At 38.7% G+C, this 25,630-nt stretch overlaps 1 protein-coding gene across 1 annotated transcript in view; it reads left to right on the top strand.

Annotated features, from left to right (window-relative positions):
* The window catches only part of ADCY2 (adenylate cyclase 2), a 203,279-nt gene that overhangs the window by 53,594 nt on the left and 124,055 nt on the right, over window positions 1-25,630 (top strand). The window contains exon 3 of the mRNA XM_068196378.1: window positions 10,551-10,712. Coding sequence (XP_068052479.1) covers window positions 10,551-10,712 — 162 coding nt within the window. The remainder of the gene's footprint in view (window positions 1-10,550; window positions 10,713-25,630) is intronic.

Consider the following 25,630-nt stretch of genomic DNA (forward strand, 5'->3'; position numbering starts at 1 on the left):
TTGATGACATACACTTCTAGGCATGTTGTTTCTATGATTAATGAGTTTTACCGAGGAGGTGTTGTGTCCTATTTTGGCAGCTCTCCGAAAGAAGAAATTTGTTTCCTTCCTTTCCCATTAACATTATGCTACTACTACTCTGTACACAGTCACAGTATTTCATGACAGTCATCAAGAGGCTCCTTTTCTTGGCAATGTCTTGAGTTTCTTTTCTGTTTTGCCTAAAATACATGCTTAGATTAAACCATAATTTGCAAAAAACCCATCTTGTCAGGTTATCATCTTTCTATAAGCAGAGTCATGTAAATTCATCATGTTTTTCTTTTGCAGCAGTTTCTGACTTGAGCTGCTATATGAAACTATTGATTCGTGCAAAGTAACTCCAAGTCTCCTTTGTTCAGGCACTTCACTGACTTAAATTTTTCTACCAGATATACCCCAACCATGACCCTTTATCACTGTCTGGTTATTTTCCCTTCGTTCTGACACCTGCCACAGCAAATGTCAGTCACCCGGGAGTGCTGCCCTTTGCTGACACTTGAATATCTCAAGGAAAGGAGGGCTTCTGAACTGTAAAGGAAATGGCTCCTCAGAGTTGCTGTCTGTATGCTCCTGTTTCACCTCCTTCTTTATTTTCAAGCATAGCTCTTGTTGGATTCTCTGACAATAATGAACTCAGATTTCCAGGGCTTCTCAGTGTGTTGTTAAGGCTACTCTGGTGTCTGTGATGTTCCAGTGGGTCAGTATGTCAGAGGCACAGGTCTGTCAGGGCTTATACTTCCTCTGGTTTTTGGGTGGTACTGGACATGGTTGTGTGATCATGCCCTGGGCTCCTTTAGGAAGAGCTATGCACTTCCTAATGTTTGAGAGAGGTGATCCTTTTTCACTGCTTGGCACTGGTGACATCAAATCTGAAGTTCTGGGTCCAGTCCTGGACTCCCCAGTTCTCAAATTTTAAGTTTTAACCTCAGTTTTAAGTGAGTGAGTCCAGTGAAGAGCCACAAAGATGACCGAGAGACTGGAACATCTTTCATTTGAAGGCAGGATGAGAGAGCTGGGGCTATTCAGCCTAGAGAAGAGAATGCTGAAGGGAGGGTGTTACCAACATGGTTTCTTTTTCCCTTGACTTTTTTTTTAAGGTGGGGAGATGTGGTGTTATATTTTAGTTAAATGGTATGCTCTGTCTCATCCCTCGAAAATGTAGGGTTTATTCCAAGCCTGTGATCCTCCCCTGCAGTATCCTGTGTCTGTAATCCCATTGGCCCGATCTGTTCCGCGCCCACTTTGAATCTCCCTGTTCAGTGTGCCAGGGGTACGGGTCTCTCGCTCTCTCTCTTCGCCGGCTCTCCTGGCCGGTGCTCTCTCAGCCCCTCTCTCCCCCTCCCCTTTCCCCCCTCTCCCTCAGAAACCATGCTGCCTCCCGGGGGTAGGACCCCCAATAAACCCTCATCTAATGAGCACCCTCAGAAGCCGTGTGGAGTCTCCTTGCCTGCCGGCTGCTACCAGAGAACTCACAGCCTAGGGGGGCACCCCAGGGACACCTCCAGTGGGTTCCTCCCACCGAAACTCACCGCTACAGGGACGGAAATGCATGAATTATTCAAGAAATGCTCACATCATGGATTCATACAATGTCATCATGATGCTTGATTCTCTATTCTTTTCCTAATAATTGGTGTTCTTTCATTTGTCCTTTCAGCCCCTGCTATCATTCATTTTTTCTAAGAGCTGTTCACAGTGAGTCTTGTATATTTGTCAGAGGATATAACAACTAAGCTCAAGCCCACTTCCGGAGGTGTTTGGTTGAAATTCCTTTCTTCATTCCTATTTTGCATTTATCTTGTTGGGTTTCATCTGCTATGACCCAGTCACAGCAGTGTGAATCACTTCTGCAACTTTTCCCACATTTTGCTGATTTTGAATACCCTGAACAATGTTAAAACCCCACCAGTCATTGCCACATCACTGTTCCACTCCTTTTTAAAAACATTTAGGATGACATTGAATAAATTTGAGTCCTCTGAATTCATCCTCTCAGTATAAATGTTGACCATTTATTTTCTGTTCTTATTTCTTACTTTTTCCTTTTACCAATCTAATTTTACCTCAGTTCTCTGGGGCTGGCCTGGTGTATAGGCAGTATGGAAAATAAACTTACATAATCATGAACTCTTATAAGATGCTGGAGCATGATTTATTGGACCTGCTGTTACAAAATTTCTCAGCACTAGTATCTGTGGCTTTATATACTTGTGAGCTAATATTTTGGAACATAAAAATGTACCACAGTTATTGTTTAGCATGATGTAAACACATCCTTTAGTTTTTCCTTTGATAGAGAACAGGCTTTTTTATTTGATTGTTCTGATTTTCTTTTGTTGGAATTAACAGTTTTACTTTCTCTTACAATAGTTGATAAAATTCACTGTTAGGCTTCTTTTATGTCTAATATGTAGAAAAAACTCCTTGGATCTCCTGAAGTGTGGTATATTCTTCTGTGGTACTAGCTCATTTGATTTTTTAATTTAAATTAATTGCTGTCATTGCTCATAATTTCTGTCTATGTGCAAGCATGCATATGTTAACATGGGTTTTCACATCCTTTCTAACTAGACTGAGGTTTTATGTATTTTATGTTTCTTTCACAGTTGTATATGTCTCTTCATACAAACTCTGAAAATGTTTTCAACGTATGTTCTTACTCAACTACCTTAAAATTTGACGTATGGTGCTTGGGTGTTGTAAAATTACCTCCTTAATAGTCCATGTGATAATGGAGCTCATTGCTTTGGACTTGAGTCTGTTTACATATACTGTATAATTATTTGGATCTTTCCACTTTTAAATGTGTTAATTTAATTGCAGTTTAGACTTCTGAATAGGATGCAGCATGGTCTTAGCGAGAATTAAATAAATTTGCTTTTTTGATGGCATAGAAAGACAAGGCTTTAGTTTTAATAACATGCTATAATATCTTTATCACTGTCCTTAGATTAAACAAAAAAAAAATTATTAAGATAGCATGAAAGAGGGTATCAACTGTCCCTTTTAGAGAAAATCCTTGCTGTGATGATCTGGAATTATTGCTGCAATTCTAGGTTTCTGACCTTAATATTTAACACAGTAAAACACAGGAGGGAAAGATAACAAGGATGAACAATGAATTCACTATCTCTGATGGTTTTCACTTTTCTCATCACTGAAAAAAAACAAAGACATGGGTTACTGTCATCTGGTCCAGTTAAGAGTGAAATCACTGCCAACAGATGCCGTTGTTGGGCTATATGGTGCTTTATGAAGTTGTCTTTCTGCTTACAGGGATTTAGCAATGATGCAGCAGAACGAATCTGTCTTCTTGACTGCTTAGATTATAATGTGGCTGAAACAAGGGTGGAAAGATACAGCAGAAAGATGAGAATTAAGTGAGGAAAGGAATGATGGTAAAAACAAGGTGTTAGGAGGTAAAAGAAATTCTTTCTTTTCTGAGTGTGTTCAGGAATAATCTCAAATCTACTAGAAATGTTAGTAGCTCAGTCTCCTCTTTTTGTAGCAGGAAGGACCAAAAATTGTTATGAATTGGTGGGTCACTGCTGATATTCCTTGAGTCACTCCTTCAAAATCTCATGTCTCTCTTACTGGTCCCATGCAGTGAAAGAAAAGGTTCTGTGACACAGAAGGCAATCACATAGTAGACAGCACACAATCAGTTTGTATCATGATTATTTCAAACATGAATTTTTCTTCATTTCCAGGAGTCTTTCATCTTAGTATCACATTAATATGTGACTTCAGGAGCACATTTGAAGGTCTCTTATTGTAAAATTATTTTTAAAATATCCATTTTAGTGCAATCAACTTTTATTCTGTCCAATTTTGCTAACGGTTGTTGCTAATTTTTTGGCAGAGGCTTGTAATGACTGTTTCCTGATGACATTTAAACCCAGACCCATGATCAAAAGAAAGGGATTATTACTTTGAGAGTTCTCTATGATCAAGAACAAGGCATGATTTGCAGAGTTGTTTACTACTTCTATGATAATTATTGGAAAATAAAACTTTATGTTTGGTAAAAACAGTGAAGTAGTAATTTATTTCAGACACGATTTTGTGGAGTATATCACAAACAAATCTTCCTTGTTGACTTTATTCTTGAGGTTTATGGCATACCAGGCACTTGGGAACCATTATTTTTATGCAAATTAATATTCAGCTCCTTTTGTGTTTTATCCTGTTGTTGCTCAAAGTTCAACTTTCCTCTCCTAGTTCCCTTCTAACTAGGGAATGGTTCTACAAGGCTTCTTTTCATAATCTCACTGGGATTTCATTTCTTCTTCTGAATTGTCTTGCTTAATTTTAAAGTCAGGGAGGGTACTGTGTCATAACTGCTTTGTCTTTTGCTTTTCCTCTGAAGCACTTTTGACTCTTAGCACCAGAACACAAGAATGTCCTGCAGGGTAAGGCCATGGTCCGTCTAGCACGGTAATGTGTCTCCAAGAGTTGCAAGAGAAGCTGCTAGGCAGCATGCCAAATTGATCACTTTGTGTGTTCAATTTCCTTCACACCTTGGCCAGCCTCCACGTTAGTGACATCAGAGGGTGCATTTCCCTGCCCTGTTTTTTTATTGTTGGTTTATGGATAAGGAGTTCATGAATTAGTTTAATATATTTTTGATCCTGATAGTGTAAGTTCAAGAGCATCACTATCCACTAAGGATAGTGGCTTCCTTTTCATCTTTTTTCAACCAACCTTCTAGTTCCATTAAGTACCCTTTCTTCTGGTGTTTCAGGGTTTGGTGAACAACATTTCCACCTTCACTTATCCAATGCTTTTATAATTTTGGCCTTTTTATAGATGACTCAGAACAGAAGCTGATTTTCGTATTCTAAATTTGTTTTGTTTTATGTGTGTAGCTTGTTTTATTCTTTGAACATTGTCCAGGTAGAAGTTTAGGGGCTGGACTTCAGAATTACAGTGGCAAAGAGTGTTACATATTTGCAACCTTTACACTGCCAACACAAAGTTTTTAATATAGAGTTTATAGCTTGTATAAATACCCTTCTAATGCCATAAAACATACATTGTATTAAACATAGTATTTGTAACTAGTTTATAAGATTAGTAGGTCGTACCAAATCTTATGAAACCTAGCTATTTCTATAGAAAAGCTAGAACATCTTCTGTGCAATTAGGTATACAGACAACATTTGAAATCAGTGGCTGGAATCTAAGTGTCTTTCCAAGGGACAATTCTTCAATTAGCTGATGATTTTTGCTCCTTTTACACAGTGATGTGGAAGCTGATCTTGAAAAACCTCTGAAAGTGATCCTTTAGTGGGCTGGCTACTTCGTTTGAGTTTTTGTAGTCTTACCAGTTTAATTATGGTTATACAGTGAACAGCCAGCACTGTTGCAGTTATCCTAAAGAACTACAGATATTTTATTAGCTGTAGCCTCACTACTGCTGGCTGTGTCCAAAGAAGTGCTATTCCCAAATTTAAATGGTACATTTAAATTTGCAGGCTGGCTTCAGAGCCAAGGTATCGTGCTCCTCAGGGGAAAATTCTGGTCAGAGTAACATTAGCTTGAGTGAATTTTACACATGCCAAGCCTGTTATGATTAACCATCTTAACACAGTGTTAAAAAGGCTGTCTAGGTGGGAAATCGTGAGTCATTGTTGGAACATAATTTGTATAAAATGAATGATTAGTATCTTTTTTACAGTTGTTCTCAGTTCCAAAGCAACATCCCCTATGATACCCTGTGTGCTAGGAAAGACAGTTTTAATTTGTAAAATATGTTAAAATTTCTACTCCACGTACTCTTTTCGTGGAGTTAAGGCAACCCCACTGAAGAGTAGAAACTGGTGACACAAGGGAGACAAGGTGTCTCAGAACAGGTTGTATCCACAAAAACCAGCATAGATTCGTGGCTTGGGTCCACTGTAGTTTGTGCCATCAGTCCAAACTAGTGACATTTCCAATAGCAACGTCTGCAAAACACCAAATATTATCAACTTCATACCAGTTCTCCTAGCTGACAGTCAACAGAACAGATTAAAGGCTGTAGTAGCCAATGTACATCTAGAGGTACTGGAACAAAACTGCCAACATGAAAAGTGCTCAGAATGGGTTTAACTTAAAGAAGGATCTACTTCTCTACCTCGTGCAGCCTGAATCTTTCCATTTTGCATGCTGAAGATGTTTAGTCATAGTTGCATTGTATTCTGTGACAAGAATGAGTTTTTGAAAGGGTTCATGATCATCATATCCCACACCATGGTGTCATTTTACCATTTTGTATCCAGCTCTCTCCAGTGGCATCACTGCACCAATGTATGTGAACTTTTGCTGCCCTTCTGAAAACAGCTGCATAAAATCTGCAGGAAAACCATCTCTTACATACCCATCCAGGCAGCTACGCTATGGCAGTGAACCCTTTAAATCATTTAAATCTCTGTGGAAAGAACTGCTTACATAGTAGATGATAATGTGACCCTGCTGAGTTATGGGAGAAGAAATACAGAGAGCAGAAAACCCACTCAGAGTTTGCTAAGCTCTGACAGTCAAGAGTGATTGGTCAGAGTCCTGGATAATCCTCAATCAAAGCAGGAAAGCTACGTACTTGTGTGGAAGATGTTGCACCGGTGTTAGCCAAAAGTGAACGCTACATGCTGTGATGCACACCATCACTGCTCAAGCACTCCCATCTCCAAGGTATGGATAGCATAAACTCATGGATAAAGTATCTGAGAATCAAATGCCTAAAGCAGTGTGAGTTCAGATCAGGACAAAAAGCATATTTCAGCTAGACAGTTGTAGTGATGACCTGCATGAAAGACTGCTTTCAACATAACAGCAACAAGCCTTGTGATTGTGGCACAATTTGGTGGAACAGGCTACTTTTAATAGTGTCAAAAATTAAAATTTAAAACACTGTAAATTAACTGTGTTTACTGGCAGAAACACACACCAAGTGCAGGCATGCTGTGATCACTGGCATTAGTAAGTCTTGCAGTGACTTAGTGGTGTGTTTCAGAGCTTGGCATCACTGCTTTTTAATGTTGTTATCAGCAATATTCTGCGAGTTCTTACAAAATGATAATGGAAAGGGCCATTCATGATAAAGATCAATGGTAAAGGGCAGACAGTAAAGAGGCAATGGTGATCGTTCTGCAGATTTTGACTCAGACCAAGAACTCTGTTCCTCTTTCTACCTGCTGAAAAACCTTTGAGTGTTATCTTCTACAATATTAAACTTAAATACACCGGCATTTTGAAATATGTTGAAAAGTCCCAAGTCTTACATACTATGTATGTCTGTGATGAAGATGAAAGGTAGGAGCATCTTATTTGAGGCTTACATGGGGAAAAAACTCTTCAACCATTGTGAAATAAAAAAGCAACCTCTGTGATAAAAGGAGCTCTCTTGGGTCATTAGACTACTACTAGAAATAGGGGAAAAGTAGTGTGACAAAAAATTAAAGAGCTATTGATAGGTGCCGTTTCCTACATGTATTTTGGAGGAGAGTTTCTGCCTTAGCATGACTGACTACTACTAGAAATAGGGGAAAAGTAGTGTGACAAAAAATTAAAGAGCTATTGATAGGTGCCGTTTCTTACATGTATTTTGGAGGAGAGTTTCTGCCTTAGTGTGACTGATAGATGTTCTGCTTTGCAACAGCATTCTCATACCAAATTTCAAAACTGCAAATATATGCAAATATAAGAATTGAAGGGTCAATATTTTTAAATCAATTTTTTTTTTGACACAGTTCCTCTGCAACCCAGCCTATTTGAATATGTAATGTCAACAGGGGCTGAATCTCCTAAAAGTGTTCTCTGTTTGTAGTTGTTGAATGTTGAAATTATTCATTTATTTTGACCCAGGAAAGCAGTGAGGTGATTTATAAAACAGTTGTTTACAGATAGACAAGGAATATGGACCTGATACAGCTGATATCACTAGAAGCATTGCAAAATGTCAAAATCTTGCTCACATGCTTAGTAGCCTGTTTTACGTCAATGTTGAAAAGCAGCAGCAGCATACTCCGTCCTACATCCACTTGTAAGTTTGGAAAAGTACATAGCATGTTCCACACAAATGGAGTGGATCCTTTAGTTTGTCTATAAAGTCAGATATTAAAAAATATGCAAGTTGTATTTTTTGAGACAAACCAGTTAAAGAAGAATAATTTTCTATTTTCTAATAATAAAATTTTCACACATATGTGAATACCACATAGGCAATGAGAAAGTTAAACTTGTAAACAACAAAACCTTGTTTACATGAAAAATCACTAAGAATGGGGGCGTTTGAAATCCTTCTTCCAAGACTTGGATCTGGGATTCTTCCTCAAACTTTTTTTTAATATTAAAATCACAGACTGGTTTGGGTTGGAGGAAACTTAAAGATCATCTACTTCCAACCTCTCTGCCATGGGAAGGGCAACCTTCCACCAGAGGAGTTTGCTCAGGGCCCCATTCAGCCTGGCCTTTAGCTGGAAACATATTTTAGGCAGCTGATCTTACATGCTAGTAGGATACTTTGCCTTTTGCCTCTGTTCATCTTACGCCTGCATTAGAGGACCTTTCACATCCCTTGTTGCTGCCTATCTCATTATTTGGATTTTCCCTATACTGATGCTGGTTTTCATGGCAGAAGATGTAATTGCTTTCACATGATTTGTTCTTAGCAAAAATCACATTTGCTATTACCTGTGTTTTTCTTAACTTTTGGGACTCTTGATTATGAATTGCTGTATATGCATATTGTATATGCATATATTGGCTGTTACTTCTACAGGAATTAAAGTGAAGCTCATGAGATTTACCCTTTTCCCAGCCTTTCAAAAGCACATGCTATATTTCTCTTTTCTAAACTGCCAGTGCTTTCTATACCTTTCCCAAGTTTTAAAACTCCCAGTTGGTTCTATCAATATCATAGTTGATTTTTCCTTAGCCTGGACAGTTTTAAAACATCATACTGGTATAACCCTTCTCTTACTAGACCAAGTTTGTACACCCTTTTCTTTGCTGTTGGTTTTATTAACATTTGATCACTGTGAAAACTTCTAGGGAGGACTGAAACCAACCAGTCACTTCTAGGTTGGACTGAAACCAAACACTTTTGTTTTCTTGTGGTATCTGTTGGTAGATTGGAAGAGTAGAGAGGCAAAGCAAAAGCTTGGCATTTTTCTTGCTGTATTTTCTTGTTATCCCTCATTTCCTTTGTAGTTCTCTTTCATTTCATGCCTTTGAAGTATTTGACCCTTGAGTACATGGGAGAGCTGACAGCATTGAAAAGGGTATGAGAGATCAAGAAGGAGCTGGATTGATCTTAATGGAGGGATTGGAGAAAGATGAATGGATAACAGAAATGGACATCTTCTCCATCTGGTTCTGTCCCCATGATAAAAAAGAATGCCTCCACTGTCCTACAGAGGCACATACCTTAGACTTCAGTTTTGACTACGTAGTTGTTACATGCAGATGTGAAGAATACAGACTGGCACTAAGGGAAGTGAGCAGCAAATTACTCTTGCTCATGCCTGCCTGGGAGTTTTCTGTGTTCTGTACTGTCTGTATGCAACTGCTGGATGGTGAATAGGCTTGCAACTCAACTCAAGCTGATGGAAAGCCTTCCATTGAGATATAATTATATACAAGCTGGCACATTTTCAGAATTGTCTACTTATGTGTGCAAAACCTGTGTCCCAAATCTAGTTACATTTTCTCAAATGTGCGGTGGGGTTTGGAATATAAGCACAGCATCAAATATATATTTTCCTAAGTATAGCAAAGGAATCCCTTTTGCTGTTATGGGTTGGGCTGTGCATTTGTTCCATAAGGTTAGTTTGGATGCTAGTACCCTTTAAAAGAAGCTGACAGGAGATTCTGCATATGGTCTGTGATTTACTGAAGCTGTTTTTCATGATTAAATAAATGTATTACCTTAAAATGTAGTGATTTTATGGAATTTGACATAGGTCATGTAGATTCTTATGAAATACAACCTTGTTACATCAAATTTCTTGGCTGAACTTAAGCTTTTTTTTTTTGCATAATTTCATGTATATGATATTGTGAATTTTTAGGACATCAGGATATACAAAATCTCTCTGTACTGAAATTAAGACTCTGTGAGGAGTTTGCCAGATTGTTTTGTAATGCAGGTCACAATGAGAATTGACCAGTCCTGGTCAATATTATTCTTTACTTGTAAATAAAGTATTAATAAAAATAAAAATTTGAAAGTATAAATTTGAAGTAAAATTTTAAAAGTTTGGAATATTTTGTAGGTGTGAAACCATGATTTAGTATCTTGAAACCACACCTCTTAAGTCTAACAGAATATAAATTTTCCAACTCTTAAAAATTAATTCTTCCTAAATCAATTTTCTTCAATGTTTAGCAATGACTTTCCCGTGAAAACTGGTGTGTAACTTTATGCTGAAGACAGTTCAAAATCAAATGCTATTTTTAAAATCTTATTCCAAAGTGAATTTGACATGCTTCTTTTTTTTTTTTTTTTGTCTTGGTGTCTTGCACAGGTATCATTTTTCTTGTTCATCATTTTTGTGGTGTACACCATGCTGCCCTTCAACATGAGGGATGCTATAGTTGCCAGCATCGTGACCTCTGCGTCTCACACGATTGTGCTGAGCGTCTGTCTGTCAGGTACAGCTGTTGTAAAGGAGCACTTGGTTTGGCAGGTAGGTGTTTTGTGGAGTTAATGATAAACTGTGCCTTGAGTTGCCTGGTAAATGAGCCAGGTGTGCCTTAGTGGGTGCTTGGAGTATAAACTTACTTCTGTCTTGATTTCTGAATTGCTAATCACAGGTAATTTGCTTTCTAATAATGAGGGCGTCAGTAATGTTATGTCTTCCTGAATTACACAAAAAAGTGGTGGAATCTACAGCCATGTAGCGCTTACAATGTGAAAACTTAAATTCCTGAAAAAATATGTGATGCAGCTGTAGTGTGGTAGGTGCCCTACCCCTCTGGTTTGTAAAGAACATTGTTCATCTCCTTACCCCACTAAGGCCTTCATTCCAAGACCAAGGAATTTTTCCAAGTAGCGAAATGTTACCTTTGACATTGTTCCTGTGAATATGCTCGAGTCAGCTGGGTTAAAATTCTGCTGTGAAGACATTGCCCTCTACAAGTCTGCTCTAGGTCTTGTCCTCCTTCTGTAGCTCTCAGCCATTTATAGGAATTCTACTGCCTCACCCTGATTGGTCCCAATGATTGAACAAGACTGGCTGGCTCCAGACTCCATGACATTTTGGGAACCCATCTGGGTTTGCAGTTGCGTCTTGGATCGTAACTCAACTCTGATAATCTACCACATGACATACTGCAGATTAATAATTTGTAAAAATCCAAATATTAGGAGTTGTTTTTCCTTACTCTTTTACAGAAGATCTTTTAAATGTGAATTATTACAATTTTAGTTGTAGTGCTGTGACGATCCCAGCTGACATTGATAGACATTTGTATTTTTTAAGGAAAACGTTAAGATTTCATTCTGAAAAACAAAGACAGGGGTTTGGTTTTTTAGTATAGTTATGTCATGTCAAGGAAACAGAATTATTTTAACTTTTGCATCAAAATGATACTGAATCTTTAAAATAAACACATTTTTATAAACATACTAATAGAACAAGAAAGACAGACATCGTACTATTTATTATGAATAGCATTAAGAACAAAGCAAATAATAGTTTTAGCAAATAACAGTAGCAAATAACCTTTTGAGATACTTATGGCTTACTTTGAGGAACACTGTGCCTCAAAGTGATTTTACAGATGTCCTGCCTTGTAACTTGTTGTTCAGGAAAATACATTTTATTTCCAGTTATGGCTGCAGAAATATGTTCTATGGAATACTGAAATTGAAGTCTGGTAAACAACATGTGTTCTGAGATGTAATTCTCCGTAGAAATTTTAAATGATGAGCAAGGTAGTTTTCCTTTTCTCTTGCTGATTTGGATTAGTTGAGTGTTTTTTTGTGAAGGTTGCGAAGTTGTGCTGCATGTTAAGCAAGAACTGTGGACATCTGCAGTTAATATAGTATTTAAATAAGTCAGTAATACAGTTATTGATATTTATAGTGGAAAAAATCAGAGAATAATACTCTTCAGTTTTTTGTTAACCTATGGCTTTTTTTCTAGTCATCGATACACTGCTAAAGCAGTATTAATGTTTGCCACTCCTCTAAAATTATTTTGGGTTAAAGTTGTTGTTTGCAAAAATTATTTATTTTTCTTACCCGTGTAGACCATTAACATTTGGTATATCTAAAACAATACTTTCAGAAGATGTTGTATTTTTAGACACATCACCTCTACAGAATAAAAAGAAATAAATCATGGTCTGTGAGGCAATTGTATCTTCTATTGTATCTTCTCTGAGCTTTCTCTTGGCTGAACAACCATTCTTTCAGTCTTTCTTCTTATGTCAGGTTCTCCTGCCTTATAATGCATTTGATAGGCCTTTGCTGGACCTTGTTCAGTTTTTCAACCTCTTTCAGTGACTGATTGGCATCCCCTAACATTTTAAAAGTTAATCATACCTTCAGTCTATGAGAGAGAAAAATCGATGTCCCAAAGCATCTACTCATTTTGAAATTTGGCAGAGCCTATCTGACTGGTTTTGTCACTCCTTTGTTATCCTCTGTAAGATTTTACATAAAAAAAGTTGCTTCCTTAAAGCTTCAAAGTTTACAATGCTCTTGATCCAGGGTCTGTTGCAATTAGAGATACTGAGATGAAGCTTCCTGCTGGGATAAAGAAGGATTCTTCAACAGACTCTGCTGGTTACATGAAGTAGTCTCTGTTTGACCTACATGTCTTTCGAAGAAAAGGAACGCATCTTGGTTTAAAAATCGGGAATGGTGGAGATGCACTTCCACAAGCCTTCATATTTTTTCCATGGCTGTTGAGTGCCAGTGTTAGAATTCTGTTCATCTTTCTTATTAGGAATTTGTGTAGCCTTATCATCCAGCTTCTGGATCCCATTTTTCTGGCCGATAGGCTGACAGACCCAACAGGATCCAATTTCTGTTCCTTCCATGAGAGTGCTTGTAGACGATCATGAATTTGCCTCATAACATTTTTGTCAGCAAAATAAACGAGTTGCCTGCTTTTGCACTAGCTAAGCCTTTCATCACTTTCACAGTTGTTCTTTGAGTCCTCGCTTGTGCTTCATCAACATGTTTCTTGCAGCGTGGGCATTTGCCTTAGAGGAGCGTGCCAGGAGCAGCTGCAGCCGTGCCAAATGCTAATGGGGGCCAGGTCTACAAAGGGGTCAGTGTGCTGCTGTGCCCAGCAGCACGGCGAGACACAGCCTCTACAGTGAAACACCCGGCTCAGCCTCCCCGCACGCTCCTGTGGGGAACTTAATGCACAGCTGCGGGATCTCTGACGGGAAGGGGGGAAAAAGACTCCTGTGTTCAAGCCTCAGTTTATGAAAAAAAAATAACTGTGTGTGTATGTTTTGGGGTTTTTTTTCTGTTGAAGCATTTAATCCTAGCCTTTATGAGGTGCACGATCTGGAATCTGGGACTGTGCCCCCACTTTCCAGGTGAGAATCCTACTGCCAAGCAGAGGATGTTGTTCTGTGTGCTCCAGGACTGCTCTAAGAGAACATGACTCTAATTCTGATGTAAAGGCATTTGGCTCAGAAGACTTTCACAACTTTAACATCCCTTTCAGTTATTCCTGGAATGGAAAGTATTTAATTGCCATCTCTTCCTATAAACACATAACCTGTTTTTCCCCAAACCAGAACAGATTCTTATCAAATACTTATGTTTTTCCCGTTCTATTATCAACTAGTCAACCAGTCTGATCTCTAAAATAGGCTTGATACTATCATTAGAGGTACTTTTGTTCTTAATCTGTTAAAAAAATAGGTAACCAAAATAATTAAATAACCTATAAGCATCCATTTTTTCCCTATGATTTATGTGAGGAGTCTGATTTTTTTATTTTCATCTTCTAGTTTTACTTTCTCAGCAAGCAATATTGGTGCTCTTGCAATCATTTTTCATGAGCCGTGGCTAAGTGTTTTCTAAACCTTGGCTAAATCACTACAAACTCCCCTTTTAAATTATTTTTTAAGTAGTGTTTTTTACCTTAGAGGGTTTTTTTGGTGGCTTCTTACAGCTCAGTAAAAGGGGTCGCCTTTAAATACACAAAATTATAGCTAGGCAGAATGAATTTGTGCATACATACAACTTCATATTGGCTTTGGACTATGTTCATGAATGCATAAACCAAAAGGAAATAATTGTAACAACTTCTATGAAAGTGTTTGTGTGATCTCATAGCCTTAAGATAATATTCTATTGTGGTGAGAGAAAAACAAAGGGTAAATGAAAAATTTATTTTCAGGAATGTTTGAATTGAGAAATTCCACGGCTTCATCCACAAGATCTTGTGCATTTGCCATCAGCTAAGCTGAAGTCTCCTCTTATAAAATTAAAAATCAGTGGCTATGGCCTATTTAGGGAAAAAAATAAACCAAACAACAGTGAATTGATAAAGGGAATTAGCTTTATTAAAAAAAAATACCAGTTTCTTCATCACCACACATCTTGAAACAAATTGTACCAAAAGCTCTTCACCAGAAGTGTAGCACAGTTTTCAAAGATGGACAACTTTGCTTTTCATCTGTAACATGCAACATAAGCAAAAGGCATATACCTTTTGTTTAGAACACTGAGTTAAACTCATCTATTAACTTAGTAAATTTAAGAGGTGATGATATTTGCAAAAACTGTTTTATGCAATAACACTGTTTTATGTAATAAAGTGGCGCAGCAGAAAAATAAAAATAAAAATAAAAATCACCAGTATTCATTGGCTTATAAAAGAAGAAAATGTACAGCGCTAAGGCTCAGAAATAATAGAGTAGAAATCAGTTTATGCTGTTATCACACAGTGCAAGAAAAAATCATGTTTATTAAAAAAGTCTGGGAAAAAAGCCCATGTCTTTAAGTACATCCAGTGCTGTAAAACCCCTGAGGCTGTAAAGCTGCACAGTGAAAGTTTAAAGCACGTAGGAACTTCATTCAGTCTGAATGTCAAAATGCTGTTACTGGGGGCTGAATTTATCCTTTTTCCTTGAATACTTTTATTTTGAAGGAGATGGGGAAAGGTTATTTGAGAAGGTAAAACAGCTTAAACAACTCCCGCTTTCTGCTGCTCAGTTTCACAAGGTGAATTGCTGTTGTTCCTGCTGCAGGTGTGGACGGCAGTGACTGCTGTGGAAGGAGAGAGGCTCTATTCCTTGTACTCCTTGTAGCAGCAGCTGCCACTGTCCTGTACCTTGTGCCTTTCCCCCTCTGCTCTCCCCACCCTAGCAGCAGTCGGGCTCAGCACATAGTGCAGCAGCTGGGAGCCACTTAGAGAGAGGAAGGCTCTGTCCTGCACTGCACAATGCAGCAGGTGTATTTTTTATTATTGCACCTTTTCTTTACTCTTGATTTTATGCTTTATCTAGGCAGATAATTGAAATGCCACCTGCTGTGGATTTTTAACTAATTTTCACAATCAGCAGAAGTCCTTTGTGTTTCACTCATTCTTTAAGAAAATCTGTACAGTTTGGATGTGCTTATGAAGAGGCCACTTGCCTACCAGAGTATAGCTATGTAGGAGAAAGTATAATTGCATTTCAGAGTATTTAAACATAAACGTGGAGAACATGAATGTCTTCCAAAACGTCCCTGAGGCTGTAAAGGGAAGACCTGTAATACTCAGTGTGATGGAAGATTCAGCAAAGTCCTAGAATTGTATTGTGAAATGAAGCATGTGTGCAGGTGGCCATTTGGGTTTTCCAAAGCACCATTTCCCTGCAGCCCAAAGTCATCATCTAAGAAAAGCATAGAAAATAGTTCTGGTGAGATGTGTAGGAAATCATCAAAGTACAGAAGATAAATAATAAGTGCCTCCTTTTTTTTTTTTTAAATCATGGAAATATCTCCAAATAACTCCAGTTTGCAGTGATTCTTACACTTTACTGAAAGGATTAGATTGACATTTGTGTTAACTTTGTTTAAGTTAATATTTTTATCAGCAGTGAATATTTATCACTTTCATACTACTTTAGCTTTTTCTGTTCTAAAAATGACAATTTCTTGTAGCAATTTTTAGTTTTCCAAAATATAAATTAATTTGTTGAACAAGCTCCCAATCTTTCAGTCTGTCCTTGAAATTATAAAATGCCTATGTCAGAATGCTCAACCTTGAGGCTACTATACTTCCAAAACTGTAAAAAAATTAAAACAGGTGCTAGGAAATTCCAGTACTTCTAGGCTGAAGCAGCAACTAAACTGTCACCTATACAGCATACCTTTTGCAAGGCAGTTGTATTCCAGATCTTTCTAGAGATGCTTTAATGTAAATAACTGACCAGTAAAATGTTAAACCCATCAATTCAGAATTTTGTAATACTGCCCATCCAGATAATATTTTCTTGGGTAAAGAATCCTAGTTACTGCATCTGAGTTAGTTTTGCTGATTTCCTTCCATTTTCACAGATGCTGGCCAGCCTTTTCAGTTACATAGTACTTTTACATATTGGTATTTTTTGTCAAATTTATTGTGAATTTGTTCTTTTCTTATTGCAGCTGGATCATTAAATTCTGTGAATGATACTCACTCTAGGCATGATGCTTTGTCATTTCATATACTCAAAGAATTACTGTATAGCTCTACATATAATTTGGAAATATTCTGTAAAAGAAAAATGTCTTTCACTATCAATATGTGAATACATTTCCTCATCCTGTCAGCCACTTTTAGTGCTGCATAAAATATGGATCAGGAGCACAAACACCTGTTGTTGTGTAGAGAAGACTTTGGTGAGTCAGAAACCACCTTGCAGTGGTTCAAGACCCCATCTCTTTGTAGATGCCTTCAGTAGGATGTGATCTTTCTATTTGTCATCTAAGCCCCTGCCATCCACCAGTGCTAAGCTGCTGGTGAAGTAGAAGTCATTCCTCTTCCAATCATCTTCCAAACCTTGCACTTCTGTGCACTCATGGCAGTGTGTGCTTGTGCAAGTCCCTGGATAGACCTTGTTTCCCTCAGCACACTTCTGCCATGTGTTTCAGTAAAATGCTGGCTGCAGGCCTGCCTTAACTGCAGCTTCCAAGTGCCCATCTTGTAGGTCCTGTGGTGGAATCAGTTAATGCTCCCAAATGAGCATGTGGAGGCCAGGAGCAAAGGAGGTAAACTTCTGCCACATTTTTGGTTTTTTTTTTCTTAGCAGCGACAGCTATGCTACTGGTAAAAGGGAGCTGTTCTCTGGCCCTGGAGTTGGTAGCACAGCACAGCTTTTGTTTACCTGCCTAAATTCTCACCCTTTCCCTTCCCCAAACATGATGCTCAGGTGTCAACTTCTTCCAAAACACTCCTGACATATTCTGTCCTCTCAGACATGTCAAGGCTCTGGGAAAATACTGCTTTGCCCAGATCAAAATGGTGCTAGTGAGCAAGGTAGCAGCTATACAGAAGCATTGATCATGGAACTCAAAACTGCCTTCCACTCTGGTTTACCAGCAGAGACACAGCTGGAGGACATCATCTGGTAACCTTAAAGTAAAGCTGGATCTGGTGCTGGGTGATATTGTTTAGCGGATTAGGGGCTACAGTGATATGCTGGGTGGACTGCCAGTTGGACTGGATAATCTTGTAGGTCTCTTCCAGCCCTTGTGAATCTATGATTCTGTGCATCCATCAATTCCTAATTCTTCACAGGGATTGCACCTTTGGAAATTGCACTGCATATTCTTTTCCCTCTCAGGGTGTATGTGTTCCTACATACCCGGTGAGTGGCATCATTATTTGTTACCTGTGGGCCTGAGAAGAAATCATGTCTCTCCTGTGCCTCTCTCTAGTTATGTGTAATAAATTATGTCTATCTGCCATCAGTTTACAACTGGTTCTGGGTATACTAAAGACTGTATGCTGCATATTTTCTGCGAAGGTCACCTGCCTGGACTCTGCTAGCTCTTACCTGTTTCTGAGTGGGATAGTATGAGTTACAATTTTGATTGCAGCAGTGTGCAAAAAGGAAAGGGTACAGTTTATCAGACATAAAGTTACAAACATAAAGTCATGAACATAAAGTTATGTTCATGAATATATTTGCAGTTTTATTTTCTTTGTTCCTTTGAGGATATATTTTCTCCTAGATGTGTGGCAGTCTATCAGCTCAGAAGCCACAAGAACACAGGTCTGAAGTAAGCAAGCTGTGTCTGTCCCAGACTGGCTCGGGTCTGCGGGCTTTGGGAGTTCAGGCTGTGTGAAAGCACTTATGCTGCTCTGGATACACAAAGCTCTGCAGAGATCTGTCTGCATCTGAACCTTAGGCCAGCTTCCATGTCTTTGGATATACAATAGCACGGTTAATCCTAAACCCTTTAGTCTTTTAACAAATAATTAAGACTTAACAATATTAAAATAGCATACATCTGCAGAAGATTCAAATGCTTATGGGTGCCCAGAACTAAGGCTGATAGGGCATCATTGACTTAAGACTCGGCAGGACAGGAAACAAACACGCTAAAGGAGCAAAATCACCCTGAAGGATTCCAGCAGATGTTTTGTTCTCGATGCATGCAAAATGCTAGCTACTCAAATACCAGTGCCTGTTGTTCAAACAGTTGTTGCCACTATGTGCTGCTGCAGAAGAGAATGAAAAGAAGGACTTGGAAGTTCATTGGGTCAGTTTTAAACTGGGGAAAATGATTGCAACATTGATGAATGCAAATGAGTAGGTCAGATTCTGGAGCATGAAATTCTGAGTTCTTCAACACAGACACAGTTTTGTGTTTTAGAAGCCAAAACTGAGTTTTGCTCCAAAGAGATAAATCAAGCTTTGCTGTGAAGAAATTTGTTCATTTAAAAGATTTTTAATGGCCTCTTAAACAATATTCTTTGTCTTAAATACTCTCTCACTCCTTATGGTCCTAGTTTTGTAGCCTCTCTGTCACAGTAATATTTCTTCAGGTTAACTACAGCAGGTTTGTCTGTCCTAGTTACTAGTGTTACTTGCTACACTTTGCCCCTGGATACATAGAGATGAGATCCTGCTCAAGTTATTTATAGACAGGAAAAGACTGTGTCCAGATGAGTATTTACTCCCATATGGACTTTATTAGTAAAACTGTTGGGATTATTCGAGGAGGTTTGCAACAGCTTGTGTGAGAGAGCTTCACACTCTGAATGCAGATATGAGGTATGCAATTATCCTGTTTCCTCTGGAATGTAGGGGATGAGATAGAGTTTTAGCTTCTGATGGAAGTCAGCTGGGGTTTTGCTGATGATCTCTGAATGCTGACTGCTGCTGACCTCCATGTACACAGACACGCACACTGCTTGATCTTTGGAGTGAGTCATTAAAATTTGGCCTCTGGAAAGAGCTGGACAAATAGTGACATAATGACAAGGAGCAGTGCTCCCAGGTGGTCTGCCTGTTACAACCAACTCACACAGGCCAGCGGGCAGGAGAAGAGAGAGAGGAGATAGTATTCTCCCTGTGTGACACACAGAGAGGCTGTTGCTGTAGTGACGGTGTCCTCAGGGTCTAGCAGGGCAGTGAAGTGGCGGCATTCCAACCCCAGTTCTTTTGCCCTAACAGACTATTTAGATCCACTCATTTATCATGTTTAATTTATTTCATAACGTCAAATACAGTCAGGTTGGTTAAAATCTTTAGGGCTTGCCTTGCCTTCCCCCTTCCCTCTCCCCCCTTCTTTTTTAATAAAATAAGCATAGAATAACAACTCAAAAGTCTTGAAAGTGGAGAAATGGCCACAATAAAAAAGAAAGTACAGCAAAAAGGAGGGGACAGAGAAGATACATTAAATTATTTGTGCAAAAATGGTGACAAAAGCATAAATGCTAATAAATAGGAGAAGTAGAATACTGAAAAGTTGAAAGGTGGGTAATGAGGCACCTTTAATAATATTCTCTATTTCTTGCTCAAAGATTCAGCTTTATTTGCTGTTCAGTCATCAATGATGGCACTATTTGTTTTTTTTTTTTTCTGCTATCCAGTCATTTAGTAAATGTTTTCCTTGAATATTTGGAACTTTCTCACCTCAGTTCAGTTTATTGATGCTGCACCAATGATCTCTGAATGCAGAGATGATTCCCATTCTATTCTTATTGGTATTGACTGTGTCACTTCAGAATCTCTTTCATATGGTGCACACATAGTCCCTGAAATCATTATCTAGTTATTTTCTCTGAACTACATTATTTCGGCTTCCATTGAGCTGCATTTGCTAAAAATATTCTTGAGTCAAATCCTGGCGTTGCACACAAGCAGAGCTGGCCTGCCTGGGACAGTGAGGGATCAAGCAGTAACCTTTTTAAACGTGTTCTGTATCCTCCCTGGACCTACCTGTGCCGTCAGTCCTGGGCTTTGTCAGTGACCTTTAAGCTCCTGCAAATTTAGAACAGAGTACAAATAAAGATCTCACTTCCCAACTCTCTTTTCCTCAGCACAGTCAGTGTTAAACCCAGCTTGGCATTTGAATTGCCCGGTGCAGGTCTTGAATGAGAGACTGATACTGATGGGTCTTGAGTGGCAAATTTCTGCCCTTTTCCCTCCTCTGAGAGGAGGAGACCACAGGCGGGTTGGAAAGGTGTGCTGGAGAGCCATTTTAGTCCTGCTGGAGCAGCCTTAGCAGTGACTCCAATCCTTCTCATATTACCACTGGGATAATCATTGCAGCTGCAATCAGCTGGTCCTGTCTGGAAACAATGTGTCTCTACCCACTGGATTTGGATATTTTGGATATTTCCCTTGTCTCAACCTTTGGCTGTCATCCATCATCTGTGCTTTCTAAACTCCAACTTAAACTTCAACTCCAACTCTAAACTTCTGACTCTTAGATTGGATCAGCTGTTACGTCAATGTTAATTAAAAGCTAATCTTCAAAAATATGAAGGAGCGGGGAAACAGTGACAGAGGAATCCCAATAACCTAATCAGAGCAAACTGGAACTCAACTGACTTAGGATGGGATGTTTAAGGGAGGAACCAAAGTGGGGAAAAGGAGGGTGCATCATGGTTTGGAGGAGGAACAAATATGGGGGAATAGATGAACAAGGCAATAAAAGCAGATGATCATGTGTTAAGAGGCTGTCGTCAGTGCCATTATCTGGCCATGCCCTGTCCCTGACCCATGCTGTTTGTCCTGTCTTCTTCTCAACCTCCATTCCTAATACCCATTCTGTGTGCATGTACCTATGTGTGTGGGGAGACCATAGAATGGAAACCTTGTGTCACAGGGTCCCTCCCAGGTGTTGCAGTGGAGCAGCTGGAGAGAATGGAGAGGTCTAAGTACTCCCTAGTGCTTAGGGGCTTGTGGGTCAGAGGGGCTCAAGAGCTGGGGCAGCTGCACATGTATTTTGTGGGTGTGTATCAGCACGTGTGATCACTGGTCAGCCCACACTAGTGGTGAGTGGCAGACGAGGCCATGAGCCGGGGTTGGATACTGGAAAGGTTAGCAGCCATGTGGCTTGACTACTGGAAGAAGCAGGAAGTCCAAGCCAGACCAGAGATAGACTTGTTTGTGCAGGTGGATGATGATGCAGAGGTCTGCTATTGAACAGATCTGTGGCCGGTTACTGGAGGGATATAGAATGTATCTATGTATGTATTCTGTACTAAATTTCTTTCACCCAGCCAGAGAGGGAGCAGGACCAGGATGTTGGTGTAGCTTGTGTTTGCCCAAGTACTGCATTGATCTTGTGTTTTTCAGTCTGCGTTGATCTGTGTGGTTGGCTATTAGTACGTGTATAAATGCACTGTATGGAGTTGTGACTGGATGGATGTGGGGATGTGGTGCTGCAGCAGCTTTGCCTCTGTCAGACTACCAGAGTCAGAAACCTCCAACATAAACCAGAGCCACGTATTTTCAAATGGAATTCCATATGTTCATAAACAGCATTATGATTTTGCCTAGGAAGTGGTTTTCTTGGTGAACTTGATGAAGATTTGACTTTAATATCTTTACAGTGAATAACACAGGGACAGTTTCTCCTCTGGGCATCCCTTCCCTTCATATTCACATGTGGGATATGGTAAGCCCTGAATCCATAAGCGTTGGTCATCATGAGAAAACATTAAACTTTCATATCTCCTTCTGGGAGTTGCGGACGTGTATTACTGCATGATGAGGTAGTTGGGTTTTCACTTTACATTTGCTGATCAGCGTCAGGGTTCCAGGCAATCACAATAGTATCAAAGTTAAAGAAGAAAAAGTGTGGAAATGCTGCTCCATAATTACTGAACTGAAATGATACCTGGCAGTGAAGGATTGCTGCAGGCAGATGCTGTGAGGGTGCAGAGAGAAGGGAAAGATTTTCTGATGTAAACTGCCTAAGAAGACAATGCTGTCCCTAGAGAGACATTGAGCATTCAGGTAGCAGAGCACATGTTTTTTTCCTCTTCAATGTCACTGAAAGAAATGTAAGGATACAGAGCAGAGGTGAGTTCAGAGTGCTAGAGTCAAGCCAGAAAGGTTGTTATAAATTTTTGAGAAAGATTGAATATCACTTGTGAAAAGGGATTTTCAGTAATGAATGCTCTTTCCATCCCTGAAATATCTGACACAGTTCCTTATGTTCTTATTAGAAATTTATATTAGGTATTATTTAGTTTGTGAAAACAGCACAAGGAAGGTAATGGTACTGAGATTCTCATTCATGCTAGGCTCAGTTTGGATGTTTTGATATGAAACATAATGGGATATCTCAGAGAACTGAGGAGCTGAGAGGTAGGACAAGAGTTGGACTAAAGTGCTTCAAGGTGATGCTCCTCTGTGTCTGCAATGCTTTTTTGCAGTTGTGGTGTGCAGCTAAATTGGCTTCTTTTGCACTTCCCTTAAATAAGTCTTCCCTTCCTGAAAACTAGAACTGTTTGTCATCATGCTGATAGCTCTGAAAGTGGCACCCTTTGGTTAGCACTGACTATGAACCAGCAAAAGTCAGAAGTCCAGAGATATTCAAGAACCATCTGGACACAATCCTGTGCTATGTGCTCTAGGATGACCCTGCTTAAACAGAGAGTTTGGGCCAGATCACCCATTGTGGTCCCTTCCAACTGTAACCTTCAGTGATTCTGTGAAGTCTGACATCTTATTTTACCTTTCCAAATTCAAATTTCTCTTTGTAAATTACTGGAAGTTTTCTCCCAAGACTTGTGTCTTTCTACTTCCCTCACACCTTGGTTTAAAATCAATTTTTGCTTATTTTTTTACTTATTCTTTCTTCCAAACCTGTTTTTTACTTTTTTTCCTGACCTAGCTGGGCCTTTTAAAAAATTTAATTTATCCTTCAGTATAGTTCATCCTGCTTAACAGCTTCCTGTGACAGAGAGTTCATCAGCTTACCTGTGTTGTAAGAAGAACCTTCTTTTGCTTGTTTCAAACCTGTCATCTGTTTGCATCCCCCATATTTCTTACACTGGAAAAGACTGAACATTGGAGCTCAGTACAGCATTTCCAGATCATTTATGATCTTATAAACCTCTGTCATACCTCCTCTATAATTTCTTTCTCAGGCTGCAGAATTGAAAATTATTTATCTTTCCTTGTTTAGAAGCCATTCCATCCCTTTGATCTTCCTTATTGCTTTTCTCTGATCTGAAAGTTTTCTCTTACACAGTATGAAAGCACAGTCTCTAAGACAGAAAATCCATTTAGACTTCATAACATGCTTGTTTAGTAAGGAAGTAGGTCATTGTAAATTCTGATGACCCTGAATAAAGAGGAAAAAAAATTCTAGCCTGATGCTCAAGGCAAGCACAAATTAGCTGAAATGTTACTAGTGAAGGAAATGAAAAATCTGTGACCTGACCCATGCTATCTTGAGGGGAAGACTTGGAGCATTTTGCTTAACAAAATGCACATGATTCTGTAGCTTGTGAAGGAGGTTCAGAAGAACTGTTATGCATTAATTAGGGTGAAGTAAGAGAAATAAATATGTTCGCTTTTCATGTCAGAAGCTAAAATGTTGAGGTCTGCTTGTACTAAAAATAATTCTAAAGGAGAAAATAGTGGTTCTGATTATACTGTATTATGCTAAGACCTGAGCAGCTAGGTTTGTTTCTGCAGGGCTGTTGCTTATTGGTTTATTATCATTATTTTTTTTAACAATTCCAATTTAAGAGTTGTGAAGCTGAATATGAAAAAAAAATTATGCTTCTATACCCATATTACTAGGGATGTGGGAAATGAAAATCTGTACTTAGAAGCAAAGATTCCTTCCTAGACCAGGAGGAAAAATTTGATATTTCTTTTTTTTCTAAGTAACTCTATTCCTCTTTAAAAAACATGTATTCACCAAAAGGACATATAAATAGAAACTAATTTAAAAAAATTAAAATTGCAGTGTATCTGAATGATAATGCAGTTACTGTCTCATTAACTGGATGCCTAAAGAAGGCAGTGATAATTGTGTAGCTGCTGCTAAGAAAATTTTCAGAATGCATTATGGATGTTGTGCCTCATCCTGACAAAGTCAGTTCACAAAAGAGCAATAAGCACTGTCTCAAAGGAGTGTTATGTTTCAGATATCAAAATCTTCCCTTAACAAGCATCCAAGACATAGATCAAAGTAGAACTACAGTGGGTATGGGCTTGAAACTCATACATATTTTCTTGAACTCAGGATTGCAGATCTGTTCCTATCTTGGAAATGAGTTAATTCCAGTATTCAGGGAAAGTTCATGGTATGTTCTGTGGTATTTAGCATTTCAGCAGTGATAAAATGCTTTACATTATGTGATGTCTTGACAACATTATTGCCTGTATATGTGTATATATAATATGCAAAATTATATATATATATAATGTACGTAATATAGATAAATATATTTTTTTCTCCTCATCTACACATGTTTTTTTTTAACAGCAAAGCAAAGTCTCTGCACTATACTGTTGTTTTTCAGCTGTGGTTAGTGAGGTTTTTTGATTACACTTGTGTCCAAGTACCTTCCATTTTATTTCAGTGAGTCCAGATGGAATTAAACACATCTCAATATCGCAGGAGATTTTTATAAGTCTGAACCCAAGTATAGAAGCCTTCTTTCCGCAAATTCTGTTTCTTCATCAAGTTCTTGTACCTTGCCTTGATGTTAGCAATGGGCCATCGAGTTGGACTACTCATAGCTTAAATCACAGACCATATGAACACAGTGCTGCCTCTGAGAGGGACAGAATAGGCTTGGACAAGAAAGTTGTGTGTGTACCTCCTAGATAGATTGAGACTGTCGAGGTTCAGTTTTCTTTTGCTGCCATTTACAGTGTTTAAGGGAGGTAGAGAAAGCTGTGGTAAGGGACAGTGCTAAACCACAGTGTACATGGAAAACTAATAATTTATTTTTAAAAGTTGTTAAGTCTCCTACACTGTTACACTTATGTAAGCAAACTCTTGGAAATAGAACAGCAAATATGATTAATGATGTTTTGGGTGGTTTTGTTTTCCCCTTTCCCTATGGTGTTCTAGAGAAATTCAAAGACATTTAACAGAAAGTTAATTCTCCTCTACCTCTGTGAAGTTTGTTGAACTGGATGAAAAAAGAAAATAAATCCAAAGCTATATTCA

Source organism: Anomalospiza imberbis, chromosome 1 (genome assembly GCF_031753505.1).
Source record: "Anomalospiza imberbis isolate Cuckoo-Finch-1a 21T00152 chromosome 1, ASM3175350v1, whole genome shotgun sequence".
In the NCBI taxonomy this organism is placed as follows: domain Eukaryota; kingdom Metazoa; phylum Chordata; class Aves; order Passeriformes; family Viduidae; genus Anomalospiza; species Anomalospiza imberbis.